The sequence below is a fragment of the Cyanistes caeruleus genome, chromosome 9 (assembly GCF_971803275.1).
Source record: "Cyanistes caeruleus chromosome 9, bCyaCae1.hap1.1, whole genome shotgun sequence".
Classification (NCBI taxonomy): Eukaryota; Metazoa; Chordata; class Aves; order Passeriformes; family Paridae; genus Cyanistes; species Cyanistes caeruleus.
The window spans coordinates 20,750,756-20,767,181 of record NC_141709.1 but is presented as its reverse complement, the minus strand read 5'-3'; the positions used below and the strand labels follow the sequence as shown (position 1 = coordinate 20,767,181).

At 36.6% G+C, this 16,426-nt stretch overlaps 1 protein-coding gene across 6 annotated transcripts in view; it reads left to right on the top strand.

The window, feature by feature from the left end:
• Nucleotides 1–16,426, top strand: part of PRKACB (protein kinase cAMP-activated catalytic subunit beta) — a 67,000-nt gene that overhangs the window by 35,035 nt on the left and 15,539 nt on the right. For 5 of the 6 annotated variants that reach the window (XM_086901611.1, XM_086901613.1, XM_023932170.2 and 2 more), the window contains 2 exons: nt 13,695–13,756; nt 14,700–14,828. In XM_086901611.1, the coding sequence (XP_086757737.1) occupies nt 13,695–13,756; nt 14,700–14,828 (191 nt within the window). Of the gene's footprint in view, nt 1–581; nt 673–13,694; nt 13,757–14,699; nt 14,829–16,426 lie in introns of those variants that run through there. The other variant, XM_023932172.2, reaches the window with a different exon arrangement.

Sequence of the window (16,426 nt, the reverse complement as noted above, 5' to 3'; positions counted from 1 at the left end):
CTGCCATCTTCATAGTCCCTAAATTGAAAGTGGATGGGTGATGAACAGTCAAAAGAGTATCATTTGGTCTCTGATTCAAAATAATACCAGTATGCTTCCAAATACAGTGGAGTGATTTATAGAGCTTTAGCTGAATAGTTACTTGTATATGTGTGTGTAGAGAGAAAAAAAATGCATGTGAAATATGAAATAATGTACAGAGCATACTGTATGAATTGCTTAAAGCTTTAGAATAACTACTAGTTGGGTACAAGTCAACAGATAATTCTGGTCTAAGGTTGCCATGGAAACAACCAGTGCTTGATATAATTGAGAACATCTTAAACCCTCCTGGTGTTTGCATGCTTTTTTCCCCTGCCATTTTGAGTTGCTTTAGACATGAATAGGTAGCACTGGTCAGAACAGTAGTAGTTAATGAGCAAAACCAAATACCCGTGTCCTGAATATTGATTTTGATATTCTACTGGTATCTTGTGCTTCGTAGTTTTTTGCATCACAAGGAGCTCATAAGGAAGAGCAGCTCTCTGGATTCTGTGTGCTCTCTTTCTGGTTAGTGTGTTAGTGTATTTAGAGATTGAAGCACTGATTTGGTAGAGATTAACATATTTCATCAACTGTTGGATTAATATTTGGAGCAATATGTTTCTGAAAACTAGCTCTTCAGCATGAATGGTAAGTCTTTTCTATTCCCTTTTGACACATTTTTTGTTCTGTCTTCGCGATCAGGGAAAATCTGCCAGGTTTCCCTTTCTTGTCTGCAGAGCTGCATCGACTGCTGATTTCTTTGTTTTTGTAATCGACTCACTGTGGGTTTCTATGTAAAATTATTAGTCTTAAAGATTTGCAGGTTTTTATTAAACAGTTTGCTTTGCATGACTGGTGTTTAGTGTTTTAAATTTTATTTTAAAGCTTTCTTTTAGAAATATCTGGTTTGGACAATTTTGTAATTGTACATATATATGTCTGTTCACTTAATTTTCTGTGTCACTCATAATAAATTATCTTCTGTGAATTGATACAAATCAGAGAGGCTTTCTGAAATTATCATATTCATCACCTAAAAATTCTAAACAGGCTTTTGTTGTTTTTTATCTGAACCAGCTTATTCTTCTATGATTCTTAGGCTTCTAGATGCTGGGATGGCAGAATAGTTGAGGTCATTCATGGAAGTAAGGGAGGGGAGTCTCATTTGAAATGAGATCCTGTAATAGATCTAGTAAACTTATCAGACAGGTATTTACTTTCCAAAACCACTGTGACTGCTTATTATAAGGTACTTTGAATATAATGGAATTCTGAACTGCTAATTCTTTCTTTTAATATTGAAAGTTGTTTTTTTCAATATGTAGACTCTGTAAATTTGTTTTCTTAGAAAAAATATATCCTTTGAAAATTATTTGCAAAAAGCCCAAATATGCTAGTTTCCTAAATGATACCGTTTTGTTTCAAACAGATAGTCTGAAGCTTTGGAAAATGACTTGAGACAGAGATTTTTTGAAAAGAAAGAGCAATTAATCGTATATGTGGGGTTTGTGTGCATGTGTGCCTCTGTGGTTTTGCTTAATACTACTAATTTAAAAGACCATTTTTACAAAGATTTCACTTGTGTACATGGCATGAGATAAAGACTGGGAGGAGTTATCCCACTGCCTTATCTAATATCAGCTTGTCTATACTTATCACATACAAATGTGTTGAGGTCATCTTCCCCAGAATGGAAAGTGTGGCTGTCATTTCCTTCATGTACAAAGTACAAATGTCAAAACTGATACAGTTATTAAGGCAGTGTTTCAGTACTTTGTACCTACATGATGGAGATTTGTGGTACAGCATCATTCATGGCTGTTTAAGTAAACCTAAATGCAGGCTGTCCCTGAGAGTGGTGTCCCAGCCCAGGGTGTGCTCCCTGCAGGGATGCTGGCAGCTGGGAGCACAACATGGACCTGCTGGAGACTTGGTGTGGCCACACAGCCCACGGGTGGCCTGAACTTGCCCTGCAGGGACACGATGGCATCCCGACATCCTGCCACCACCTGCCCCTGCTCAGCCTCTGGGGGAGGTGGGGGAAAGCGACAGCCTCCCCCATTTCCTCCATGTCACGCGGCTGCCTCGCCTGCTTGTGGAGAGGTCTCTTCTGGGGTCAGAAAGTCTCCACTTTTCACCAGTTGTTACCCGGCTGGGTTTTCCATCACATTTTCCTCTGTTTCTCTTACAGTTAGGTCATAGCACCCACAGAAATTGAGATTTGTGGAAATTAGTTCTGTGAATTCTGAGTTTTGGGTGATTTTTTTGTTTGGATATTCTCTTATGATTGAGTCATAAAGGAATAAATTTTACATGAGCTAGGTGGGAAAGAGGTTATAGTTGTTTGTAACTTCAACAATTATGTTGATTTTTTTGTTTGTTTAGTGGTGTGGGTTTTGGGGGTGGTGGTAGTTCTTTTTAGGGTTGGGGATTTTTTCTTTCTCTTGGGGGTTTATTCTGCAATTTGCATCTGTAGATTTTATTCATCTTGACATGCAGGCTCCCAGTTCCATAAAAATAGAAATAAATAGCTACAACTTTTATCAGGTGTTGATTTCCAATCAAAAATACTTATAAATGAGTCTAATTTTGACAAGGAAAAGGTTGACTATCTCCTGCTCCATTAAGTCTTTGCTGTAAACATTTCCCTATTTAAACCGCTTATGCTTTTCAATGCATTTTTGTGGCTGGCTTCACTGCAGCAGTGTTACATTGCACCCTGTCAGCAGATAAAATCAGATGCTTTCCTTGTGAAAGATGGCCAAGATGCAAGTGAAACCTTGATGAAAAAAATATGTATTTTCTTCAATTGCAAGTACAAGTGGCTAATTTTTTTTCCCCTTTTATTTCTTCTTTTTTTCCTTCCCCAAAAAAGGTCTGGTTATATGATTAGATTTTTTTTTCTGGAACGACTCAAAGGAAAAGCTGTTTTTCTATTTCTTTGGACTTGGACTTTTGTTTTGAACAGCTTGAATAGATAAAACTGTAAGGTCAGGTAATTACTAGCCCCAGTTCCCAGAGGTGAAAGGTATAGTCTACTAAATCTTCTGTTTCACTAAGAATAGGCTTAATATTCTGAAGTGTCACTAATTACATGACTGGGCTACTATTTTCCAGTACTGCAAATATAGAGATAATTGCTGATACAGACATTTGCACTCAAAAGACAGTTACCAGATGTGGATGGAGACAGATGGAGCAGTACATGGAAAAGACATGAGCCACACTGATGGACTCTGCTAAAATGTTGTCAAGTTTAATGCACACTAGAGCATAGGCATGTGTAAGGGGTGAAGGGTGAAAGGAGGTAGTATAAATATATTGGTTATATGCACTAAGAACATTTCTAACAGGAAGGGACAAAAAGCAGCAACTGATTATTCCTGCTGCTGAAAAGATTGTAAAAAATGGAAGGATGCCATGGAATTTCTGGGTGTCAGAACCGTACATTGTCCTATGTGTGTCTCATAGGACTAATGCTTTCTTTTCAAAAATTCCACACACTTGCCCATTAGCCTCTGACAGCAAACTAAGGTGATTTCTTGGGTGTTAACTTGGGTTCATGTTTTGTTCTAGTTCCTGTGCAAAATATTTGAAGAAGACAACACAAAAGCTGCTGCATTGACATAATTCTTAAAATGCATCACAAAGTGAACAGTCCCTGACAGTGCTTGGTCTGGGGCAGCAGCAAAAAATGAGATTAACGGAATCAGGGTTTCTTCCAAAGGAAAGGGTATTTGGTATGTTGTAATCTTGAACTCTGACTTTAGTCCCTGTTTCATTGCTTACGTATATTTTTTTTACCAGAAAGATTTGGTTTTTGCCCTCATTTTTAGTTAACATCTCAAATTGTTTATATATTTGTTGCTGGTTACTCTGAGAGTTTCTGTTATTCCTGCTGTTGTAGGCCAAAGTTCACAGGAGTTTCCCAGCTTTAATTGTGGAGGTTCTTACAGGCAGTTTTGTAACTTGCACAATGTTTTTGGTGGTATTTTTCAATTTATATTTTTTATTTTATTTTATTTGGAGGTTTATTTTTTTATTTTTTTATTTATTTTATTTTATCATTTTTAGCTGATGACAGTTACCCCAGCCCATTAAAAATTGTGGTTTAATTTCTTTAGCATTTTTTTTTCCCCCAGGTTTTGCAGTTCAGTTCTGTGCAAGTTTTAGGCATGCCTTTATGCCAAATAAGTGCTGAATTTATCCAGTTTCTCTCTAAAATCTCATTCTTTATCAGAATGGATAATAAACATTCTTACCTACTTTTTCCCTGCCTTACTCCTGAGACAAACAAAAACTCGTTATTCACCCAATGAGTTGAATTGTGAAATGTATTTATTTACATAAGACTTCCTTATTCAGGAAGCCAGTCTCTGCTATTTAAGGGTATAAATGAACTTCTCCTGCTTGGCTGGTTACTGCAGGCAACCCTTTCCTGTAAATATTGAAAACATGTTCTGCGGGAGATATGTCAGTGCAGCAATGTGTCAGAAACTCAGATCTTGTGAGGAGATGAAGAACTATTTTGCTGATTTACCCTGACAGCTGTGAAGATGTCTTGCTGATCCCAAAGTATCTATATGAGAATTTTTGTGGAGTTTTAATAATGCAAGGGCTGGGACAAGGTAGCTTATGGGAAATGAACTTAGACATGAGTGCACATAGACCAAGATTGGTGAATCTGCTATTATTTTTATGCCTTGTATTAAATATTTGGAAAAAACAAACAAATAAAATAGTTGCTCTTCTCAAGTAACTTGTTAAATGCATCCATACAGTGAATGGCCCCTGCAGTTGTTTAGTTTGGAGTATAAGGAAGAAGTCAGTTTAATAAAACTTACAAAGTTTATATTTTAAAAGGAAGGGGTATTTGTGCATGAGTGTGTGTTGTATTACACCCTGCTTGCAGGGAATTCATTAGTCAATATGCAGGTAAGACCAACTACCTGCAAATTCATGCTTACTGTTACTAATAATCTAGCAATAAAGCCTGGTCTCAGGGACAGCTGCATGGCAGTATGTTATCCTTTGTAACCACTGAACTTCTACAAAGAGGAAATGTGGGGCAGTGATATGGAGAGGGAAGTGGGTGCTGACCAGAGGCTTAATGGTGCAGAGGGGCAGAGAGCTTAACTAGAGGCAATCTGCAGCAGGTGCTGAAAACATTTTTCTTGGTAGGTGGTTTTGACTGTAAGGAAAATCTGATTAATTTGTGTATTTGTATTAAGTACTAGAATTTGCTAAAAACCTTTGCTCAAAAATGTGATACATTTACAAGATGCTTTATAGTAGTGCCCTAGAAAATGTTGTTCTTGGAACTCATTCTTAAACTGTATTCTTTTTTTTTCTCCCCACATGGTAACCATGGAAATATATGCACTGCAGGAACAAAAGATGTTTGAATTTTCACAATTCTCAAACAGTTTTCAGTTTTCTTTGTTATATTGTTAATAACGGTTATATGTCACACAGGAAGGTGGTCTTTTACACTACAGGTCCTGTGGTAGTTGTAACATTTTAGATTATTTGCTGGATAAAGTTCAGCCACAACTATAGAGGATGGTACTGCACAGCTGCAGCTTAATTCTTAATTGCTTACAAACTACCTCAGTGTATGACAATTGAGTACATTACATGTTAAGATTCTTCACATAGATTTTTTCTGTATGCACAAATTTTTTAAGTGGGGAGTGTTATGTACTGCATGTAAAAGTAATTGTATTAAACACATACTTCATTAATTTTGAATAAATTTTAATATTCAGTACAATAATTGAAAACCACTAACTTAAAATTAAAAAAAGCCTTTTCAGTAGCCAGAGTGGTGTGTACATGGTCTTGTCACGCTAGCACAAGCTGGTGCCCTTTCAGAAAAGGAGCAGTTCTGTTCCCCATATTTGCCCATTTCCACCCCACTTCTCCCTTCCCTCACCTCAGGAGCAGTCATGAGAAGAGAAGAGGGGGCTGCTTCTCTGGTTATTCCCTGCCTTCTGCCCATTACTTCTTAGTCTGGGCTGGCTCCCTGACCTGGCTTGGCAATCAGACACAAGAATGCTTCTGCTCTTCCAAGGCAGGTCATTACAGAAATGCAGGAGTGAGTGACTGACTGTCAGAGGTCAGGACAGGCATGGGGTTTTTTTCAGCCCATACTGAACACTGAACTGTAGCCTGACAAACTAAACTGCTAGTTGTTGCACTTTTAAGCCTCAAATCACATGGATTGTTGCAAGAGAGGAAGCACATTACCCAATGTGTCATCTCCTTCAATTAATGCTTCAAGGGCACGAAGAAGGTATGAGTGAGACTCCTTTCATTAAACCAAAGCCTAGGTTTAGCATATTCCAGAGCTAATTGAATGATAGTTCTAACTGATCCATTTAGAGAATTAAAACAAAAACCCCAACTCTAATCAATCAGCAGAAGGTTGCTAATAGCACTTTAATTTGAAAGGAAAACTTGGGTAATACAGAGGGGTATCAGCCCGAAGGACCAAAATAACTAAAGGTGGAGTGGAACTGCTCTTGGCCACTGGGAGTCTGCAGGAGGCTTTGTCAAATCCTATACATGGATGCTCAGATGAAGATACTCTGCTTGCCAGCATTGAGGAAGTCTTGCATATTATTATTACTTTAGGATTTGAATAATAGATCCTAGGTTGAATCATAAGTTTTGATTGGCTGCTATGGGGTTTTTGGCATTTATCTTCTGTTGAGAGAGAAGTCACTTATTAAAGTATGTGTTTGTAAATTTTGATGTATATTGGCTCTGGGTTCTCTTTTAGATTTAGAAAGCAGAGTTTTATCTCATCTGTATATTTTTTTTGTGGACAATTATTCAAGTGGGACATGTATGCATATACAACTCTGCTGAGCAGTGCTAGTACAAGATTTGATTGCATTTGTGACTGAAAAAACTTTACTGCTTGGCATTATACATTTGACTTTACTGATTTACATTATACATCTTGGGGTGGGGGGAGTTAAACAAAATTTCAGGAATTTGTGTCTTAAGTGACTCTGTTATTTGGGTTTGGATCTGTCTCCCTAGAGTGGCCCCTGTTATATTTTTTTGCATTAACAGGGCTTACCACCTCTGAAGCAGTACTTTGGTATTTAAGAAAAGATCAAGGGAAAAGACTGAGCATTGGATTTGGAAATGAAATTAATTATATTATCTGTAATAAAAATAGAATGAAGTCAGTCTGACTGTGGCAGTTATATGCAGTAGAATATCTACTGCTCAGAATTCAACAAAGATCAGTGCCATCTCTGATAGCTGAAAACCTGGCTCCTGTTCTGGTGTGTCTTAATCTGTCACATCTCTTGTGCAGGCTGTTGCTGTGTAGCCAGCCAAGTAAAGAGGTGAACTGGGTTCTTTACAGAGCTCTTAACTGTTTTAACTTTGCTTTTATAAAATTCACAAAATACTGTTTAGATCAAGACATGAAAATCATGGACAGGATTAAAATAAGATTTTTCCTGTGATCCAAAATTGAGTTGTAGTGGAGAAGAGCAATTTGTATTTTATAATTGCTGCATGTTTTAAATTAACTCCTGAGTGTGCTTCTACAAAAATCAGATTCCAGTGTCGTCTTCCAGTTTTTAGGCACCACAGCTGTAATTGGTCTTAATTTACTGTTTATCCTGTTTCTCTCCCTTTTTTTCCATGCCTCTCTCTTCTCCTCTTCTTCCCTGTTCATTCCATTATTCCATACAAAGGTTTACAGTGTACAGTTAGATAATTAGCACTTCCGTTTTAATAGCAAGCTTATATTCAGTTAATAATTTTACATGATCACGTGTCTACTAAGAACTTCCAGGTTTTGTATTTCAGCAAATGGACTCTTTCAGAACTAGTCCATGTGTTTGGCTCTTTGATTCTGGGGAGTGTTGGATTTTGGTGGTTTGGTTTGGTTTTTTTAACTGAAGGATGGTTCTTACCCGTTTCAGCTGGTAAGTTGGTTTGCTCTGCATCACCTATTTTTATCATAATTAGCATTTAAAGAGAAATATGAAGTCAGAACCTTGCTCTCAAAGTCAAAAACCTTGATAAATGAGATATTCAATTGATGCAGTTCATTTATCTAGCCTTCCCAGAAAAAAGACAGGCTCCTTGCTGGTCAGCTCTTCACAAGAGGGCCAGTGGCTGTGCTCAGTGCAGTGTTATGAAGAGATGGACTTGCCCTCAACCAGGCTTATATCACCTGGACTTTTTTCACCCACCATTTTCATCTCATGAGAAACAAAGTGCTTTGGTTTTGTTTACACTCTGTTTCAATTATACCATTTTAGTTTGTGCTTTGAAGTGTTCTCCAGCTATTACATTGTTAACTGGTGCTCACACTGCTTCCTCAGAGCTTATAATAATACTTAACACTTAGCTGTGTTCATTTTGAAATGGTGGAGAAATCTTATTTTGAGCCTTTTTATATTATTCCTGCTAATCAAAAGAGAAATTTTAAAAAATTAAGATGACAGGTTAATGGTGTAAGAATGGGACTTGGAACCAGAATCAGAAGCTTCTCACTTGCATCTGAAATATGGTACCATAGCCACAGGATTCACTGAGGTATCTATATACATCTTGATAAAGTTTAAGGCTATAAATACACTTTTTATAAAAATGAAATATACATATACATTTACCAGAATCTCTTCATACATATTCATTTTTCCATTAAATGATTTAATTAAATAGCCCATTTAACTCCAGACTTCAAATGATTATATTACAGTTTTGGAACAAAATTTGAATTGTATTTTGATAAAGGGCATTTTAAATACCAGACAGAGATTGGCATTTAGCACAGCAGATGGGGGTTTGTAGTGGTGCCCAGTGTTTAGTCTTAATCAGTTTAGTTCTTGCTTTCTTGCTGCGAATCCTAGCCAAATACTCTTTTTTTCTCCCCTTACAAAAAAAAAAAATAAATCCTGGCTTGCTGGCTCTTGTGGGAGATGTGATTGAGAATAACAAATACTGCGCATGTGGGAGGTGGGAGAAAGGCAGAGTAACTCATGGTAACTCTCAGGACTGCTCCATCTGTGACCCCTTTCCCTCTGCTGTCATTGCAATCCTGCAACTGAGAGGTCCTCACCCTCTTGATTTTTTTCAGGAACTTTATTCTGATTCACTTGCCCTTAAACTGTGTTTTAGCTCAAAGTACTCACTACAGTACTCATACCCTTAGTTAACAATTTTTTTATAAGCATGTTAAGTTTTCATAGAAAAGTTGATCAATAAAACAAGCAAGCATATTGTGAACTGTGTGAATGTACTAATAGAGAACAATCTTGTTTGGGGGTGGGCTCAGGGGTGTTTCAGTTTTGTAGCAGAATGTTTTCATTTGTTTGGGTTTGTTGGTTTGTTTGCTTGGGGTTTTCTTTAATTCCTCCTTTGCTGGCATTACCTAGGAATCTCTGGGCTCCTCTTCCCTTAGAACACTGTTCCAGCAGACTTTGCTGCTTATCCTCATGTTGCCTTGGTTCAGTACAGCTCTCCAAAGGCCACCTGTGATATGGAAGGGAGTAGCTGAGATCTTGTGTTGTAGTGGTTGTAGCACTGCTTCTGACCAAGGTGAACCAAAGCAGGTGCAAGACATTCAGTTGTGGTCCTTGGCCATTATTCCATCTCTTCCCACCTTCTTCTGAATATCACTTGATTTCCTGATTTGGGTGTTTGTGCTGCATAGAACCTACCTCTCCTGCTAAGGCTTGCTCATGCTGGTCATAAAGGGCTGGCTTTGTGCTGTGTGCTTGTGCTTGCCTAATCCCTGGACAGCTGGTGTTTCCTCTCTGCTTTCAACTGGTGCCCTTCCTGCCATGATCAGTTGTTCCTGCTGTGGTCCTTGTGCTGGTGTTGTTATCTGTGCTTCGCTGTCTCCTTCCAGTACCTTCCTTTCTTGAGCAACAGCTCCTCCTGCATTGATTTCAGCCTCCTGCACTCCAACTTCTACTGTACCAGTAAACCAGTCTGAGTAGTGTCTGTTGCTGGTCTGTGCATACATTCCTTGCCCCACTCTCATCTTCACTTTGCTCAGCCATAGACAAGTGATCCTTGCTCTTCAGTGTTTATGGGAACCTGTATATCCACATTCTTAGTTCCTTTTTTTCTGACAGTGTTACAAAATTAAATCATAGCGATATGGTGTCCATAGCGGATCCCTGTGTACATTCCACTTTGCATACAGTAACTTCAGCTGTGCAGTTCAGACTTCTTAAGTTGCTGTTATTGGGTAATGGGACTGAAATCTGATTGAGGTATTTTTTTTTTGGAGACTGCTTGCCACTTCTGTGCTATCTACCACATGCCATGCAATTCACACATGCTGTCTTCTGGAACAAAGTGCTAAGTAGTGGGAAGATCACCCGATTACAGGTTTTATTGTGATCCAGCATGCTGTGATGAAGATAGATACACTATTGTTAGCAACAGTTCCGTGGATGTGTATGTCTTGGAATAGATTAATTATTAAAGATGCCAACTTGATCTTCTGAAGTTTTTCTAAGCTGTGCTTATTTCTGTGATGCATCATCTTTTTTTTCATACTGATTTTAGCTGCCTTTGGTGATTTTTTTTCTTTCTTTGCTCAAACATTCTGTGATTTAGCATGAGTCATTCTGTCTGTGTGGGAAAGGACTGGTTTATTACAGGGTCTGTTCTTGAGTGGGGAGGGGAAAGGGTGGAATGTATTTGTGTTTTCTATGTGTTTGTTGTGGAAATGCATAAAACTTTTTTTTCTTCTTCTCTTTCTTTCCTCTCTTCATCATCTCATCTGTGTGGGTGAATGTTCCTGCAAACCCTTGGGGAACCTATAGAGACGTTTGGTATGCTCATTCCTTCATAAGTGCCCAAAGTCACAGATGCTAGGTACAGTTCAGACTAGAAAAGCAAACAAGAGCCACATCATCACAATGTAAGGTGGCTAAAAATGTGCACTTGAGGAAAACCTCTAAATCATCATTTATTACACTTTTTTGTTGGCATTGTCATAGTAATACCAATGGCCACTTCCACCCAGTTGGCGTAAATTTTTCACTTGAAAGTACTATTGATTAACACATAATTAAATGTGTACTCCTGTAGCAAGAGCCGTTGTTTTGTGCTTGAGAGATAATTTTCAAAAGTTCAAATTCCAAGTTGTGTTTTGAGAAATGACTGAAGTGCATGTCCTTAAATTTCCTAAGTTCTGTTTGAAAGCATCTGCGGAATTGTGTTGAGGCATAGGAGCTCAGGTGACCTCTGAAAGTGAGAACCAGGCAGAATTTAATCTACTCTCTCATTAGGAAGAAGCTAATTTTAATAAAGTAGAGCACAAAACATGAAACTGCATTTAAAGGACAGTGATTTTCAGATAAGTTATTACCATTGGGTAGCTTTATTTTGAAAATGTATGTTCTATGCTGCTTTCTAAGAAAAGAGGGCCAAGATAAAGTAGAACAAGGTAGGAGTTTTGTTGCAGGAGAGCTTGTGGCTTAGTGGTATTCTAGAAATGAGATATTTTTCTCACAAATCCACAATTTGAATATTTCCAGCTGGATCACATTTAGTTCATAAACAGCATTCTTTATTCCATGAGTAGAACAGAGACAAAAATGACTGTAAATGTCATTGTATATTTTTATAAATACTGAGTAGTCATACTTCAATGCAAAATGTGTGGAAACTTAAAATATTTATTTATATGGAGAGAGATGGCATGAGGGATATTTAAGACATATGTACTGTGATAACATGAAAAAACAACACCAATTTCTTTGTGTTTTGGTTGTGCTCATTTCTAAGCTATAGCCACTAAAGTTTGAGGGCTCAGCTTTTTGGTAATATTAAATATTTTCCTGTTTTTTGGGGGTTTTTTTGTCATTAAGAGAAAATATTTGTGCTACTTTGACATAAACTGATGTTTGAACAACTATATCAGTATTCCTCACTTGATCAAGTCATCTCTGTTCTCCTAATGGAAGAAGGATCATCAAACATGAATTTGGACATTGCTAGTTTCCAATTTTTGTGTTGACAATTATTTCATACCACAGGAAATACTGTCCTATCTTCAAATTAGGATAATTAAAAGTCATTACATTAATAATCTCTATAACTTAAAAACAGGAAATATTTTCTACACACAGGATAAATATGTTAACGTTTTTTGCTGATTAGCCACAAAAATATCTTTACCTCTCAGTTAGTTTTAATACCACTTTACCAGTTTCTTTAATATAAACTATGATTTTAGTTATTTTCTTAACCAGAAGTTTAGAATGCTGAATGTGCTCCTCCTCTGTGATATTGCTTGTTTCTCTTAAAATAAGATTGCTGAGTGGATATCATGCTTTAAACACTTTTCTACTGTTGAGGTCAACCAGAACTTTTGACAACTTTTACGAAATTTCCATTTTATTTAGTACTCCATCAGAGCCAGCGGTAGTGGGAACCATAAACCTCCTTTGAGTGTTTTGTGATAATCAAGTCCCATAACACACCTAAGAAGGGGGAAAAAGGGAAAAAAAGCCAACACTCACAACCAGCCTTCTTCAGGACTGCTGTTGTTTTTAGTGCTGCTGGAAATGTACCAGTATATGAAGAGAATTTTTGAAGTTTTCTTTGTCAACATTAGTATTCACTGAAAAGTACAAGGAAGTTCTGATTCATCAAATGATTTGTTTACAACCTGTTATAAATCTAATTTTTTGACAGTCAGAATGTAAAATACAGTTGCTAAAACACAGATTTTTAGATATTGACCAGAATAATCTTGGCATATTGCTGTGTATTTTTAGCAATTGCTTGTGGCAGAACGTCACAGTACAGAAAAACCACTGTTATTAATGTTGTATTATGTGCAATGATTCAGAGAACACACAACCAGTATGATATTTTCTTGATTCTATGACTCTTTCAGAACCACAGCAATGTCTGAAACACCTCCCATTAATGACTGTGCATGAAGTAATCTGCATTGATCTGGCTGAGCATTGATACTCAAAAAAAAGAGAACAGCTGAGAGATGATCTGAACAAAATATGTTGGTGCACATTTTAAACAGTCATCCAGAATTTTGCCATTATACATTCCTTCAATTTCAATGGAAAATCAATATTAAAACTGCATATTCTCTGACTGTGGGCATGCCTAATGTGCAGTGTTGTTGTAGCCCTGTGCTTTGTCTTTGCTTGCAGTAATGCTGTCCATTTGGTCCTTGAGCTTGCAAACAGCCTTTAAATAAAGGTGATGAGGGAAAAAAGCAATGAGATTGACATTACACTCAAGCAGCTGAAAGAAAACGCAATTTATTTAAGAGATAAGTCAATCTTTGTGGAATGGCTATTTATAAATGGCAGGTGTTTGGTTTTTTCCCAGCTGAATTAAGAATGTCTAACATCACCTTAAAGCCTGCTTGCCTATAGAGTATTGTGAGCTATTAGAGCTGGTAAAGTTGAAGTAATTTGTGTAGAATGATGTAGTTACTCCAGAAAGCCTAGATATCACCTGGAGATACGGTAGAAGTTCTAGAGACATTGATGCTTGCTTTTATCCATGGTGAAAATAGCATATTATGAATTGAAGAAAGAAATTGATAATGAAGTTTATGTATTTTGTTAACAAAGCATCTCAGTTGTACCCAGAATGAATTATATTCATTAAAATGTACTTTTTTTGTGTATTTTCAGTGAAAGAGTTCCTAGCCAAAGCCAAAGAAGACTTTTTAAGAAAATGGGAAAGCCCCCCTCAGGTATCGCTCATTTAAGCATTCAGTAATTTTCTGTATTGTATTTTTTGGATAACATTATCAGTATGTTATCAGTTTGTTAATGAGTAGTGCAAAAAACAGTAATAATTTAATGCAATTTGTAAAGGAGTTGCAGGTTTTTTTAATGCCAGTTTTGTCACTTTTCATTGAAGTTTATCAACAAAGATTCTCAGGTCTTCTCCAGATCTGAGCTGATGAAATGCTCCCACTGAACAACATTTTCTCTTATGAGAATGATGTTCACAATCAACATGACAAGACGCAAAATCTATTGGCATGTTTTTAGTTGGCTTTTTTTAATAACCAGAAGCATTGGCACATCTGCAATTTACCACGTTAATAGTTTCCTCCATGATAATAAGTGGAATTAAGCGTATTAAGACTACTGCATAGGGCTTGGGAACAGGTTAAGGAGCTTGTTAGAGAGAAATCTTGTAAAATTTGGGATTTTGGGGAAAGTTGATTCTTATTCTAAAGCAATATTTGAGATGCTGTGGCAATGAATGTCTGAGAAAATGTGCTCAGGGATGTGCTCTTCAGACAGCTCTCATGTAGAACTGTCTCAAGAGCTTGGCGTTTTTTGCATGTTCTAATATTCTTGTTCATGAAGCACAAAGGGGTTATTTATCTGCATATTATATTCATGATCTGTTTACTGCTAGATGTTCCCTACTAAACATGTATGGATAGCAGTATGGACAAATCAGAGAAATGTTGATATAGTTCAGTTAATTCTTCTGCTTTAATGAGTGTAATGTAAAATCTCTTTTCAAAACTTGACAGGTATCAAATTATAACAGTATAGTTGGCTATAGTTATCTTTGTTTAATGTAATATTACTCAACTGTTTTCATAACTGAATTCATCCAGTTAAAATTGTCTTTGGTATTAGTTTGTAAATAATGTGATTATATCCTACGTGTAGAATACTGCTGGCCTAGATGATTTTGAGCGGCAAAAAACCCTTGGAACAGGATCATTTGGGAGAGTAATGATGGTGAAACATAAATCCACAGAACAGTATTATGCTATGAAGATACTGGACAAACAGAAGGTTGGTATAATTTATAGTGGGTTTTGTGCTACAGAGGAGTTTGATGTGGATGATCTGGTAGCTGTGGCTGAACTGAGTTGCACATACTGTGCTTTTTCTTATCACACTTGGATACCAGTGATAATTTAAATGCTTTATTTTCTGTTTTAGCTAGTAGGTTCTGTTGTTGGGATTGTGCAGACTTTGTACAATGGCCAGTAACATTAACAACAGGCTAAAGAGGCTCTAAGTAGCCTCTAAGTACAAGGCATTAATAAAATGTTATTGGATAAATCCTTTTCTTTGATTTTGTAAGGTGGCCTGTATATTCTTTGGCAAAAGCAAAATGTAGCTATGGTTCAAATAAACAAATAAACTTTTGCAGGATAGTTCAAAACTACCTAGATCAGAAATTTATTACTCTTAGATTAAGTAAGCAATGTCATTTGATAAAATTCAAATTTTAAATTGTATAGTATAGAATTGCAGAATGTGAAGAAGTATTTTAACAGAATTTATCAATACAAGTAGTTTTTAACAGTTTTGACAAGTTTTTCAAAGTGCATTATTTAGATTAGTAGATTCCAAAGTTCTCAATGTAAGAGCTGTTCACATTTTGTAATACACTATACATAATTTTGCTGCTGTATAGCAAAGATCATATTAAGACAATATTAATCTGGCAAAGAGAACTTTATAATCAGCAACTAACAAACTCAAAGTCAGCATTGCCTCAGTGTGGACTTCTGCACTTAGACATTATTACATTTCTGAGTAATTTTATGTAATGGAACTATGGCAGTGACATAGTCAAACTGTTTTGCCTGCGTTTCAATTCCAGTATTCTTTACATGTGATGGGGGTCTTGGACCTTGAATAGTGGGTCATTTAATGAAGGACTGCTTTATAATGGTCTGACAAACAAAAACTTTTGACATCTTTTTGTGTCAAATCTGACATGATTTTTTTTTTCCCTTAGGAAAGCTCGATTTTACTTTATACTTACTTAGGAAAGATCAATTTTTTGCACCTAATGCATTCTCCTAGAATAATGGTGTCTAACTTGTATTTTAAACAAAATCCAATTAAGTTAAAATTACATTCCAGCATAGACAGCCCAGCCATTTCCACCCATGTGGAAATATACCTCAGCATTACCTCAGCATGGCTGGTGGCACCCTGCAGGCAGAGCATCCCAGTGCTGCACAAGGAGCCCTTTACCAAATTTCAGATTTTCAGCTTTTTTTACTTTGAACAATTTTTTGTGAATGGCTGAGTTTTCATCACTGGAGGAGGAAATAACATCTTACTTCAGAAAGCTGCCGTAAAAATACTCAATTTTTTTTTGGAAAAAAAGTTAATTTGTTGCTACATCTCAGAATTGGAAAGTTATCTGGAAAAAGCAAGAAGATCACATTTTTAACAACTGCAGTGGACATGCAGTAAATGATTCACAGGATTATAAAGACATTTGCATCCACACATCAGTCTTCTCTTCATAAATTAGCTAGTTTTGTCTAAAATAATAAGTCTTGATGTGTTCCTTTATGAAATACCTGCTTTTTCAACTTAGCATAATTATTTATGTATTCTATTAGAAATATATTAGTGTATAGAAA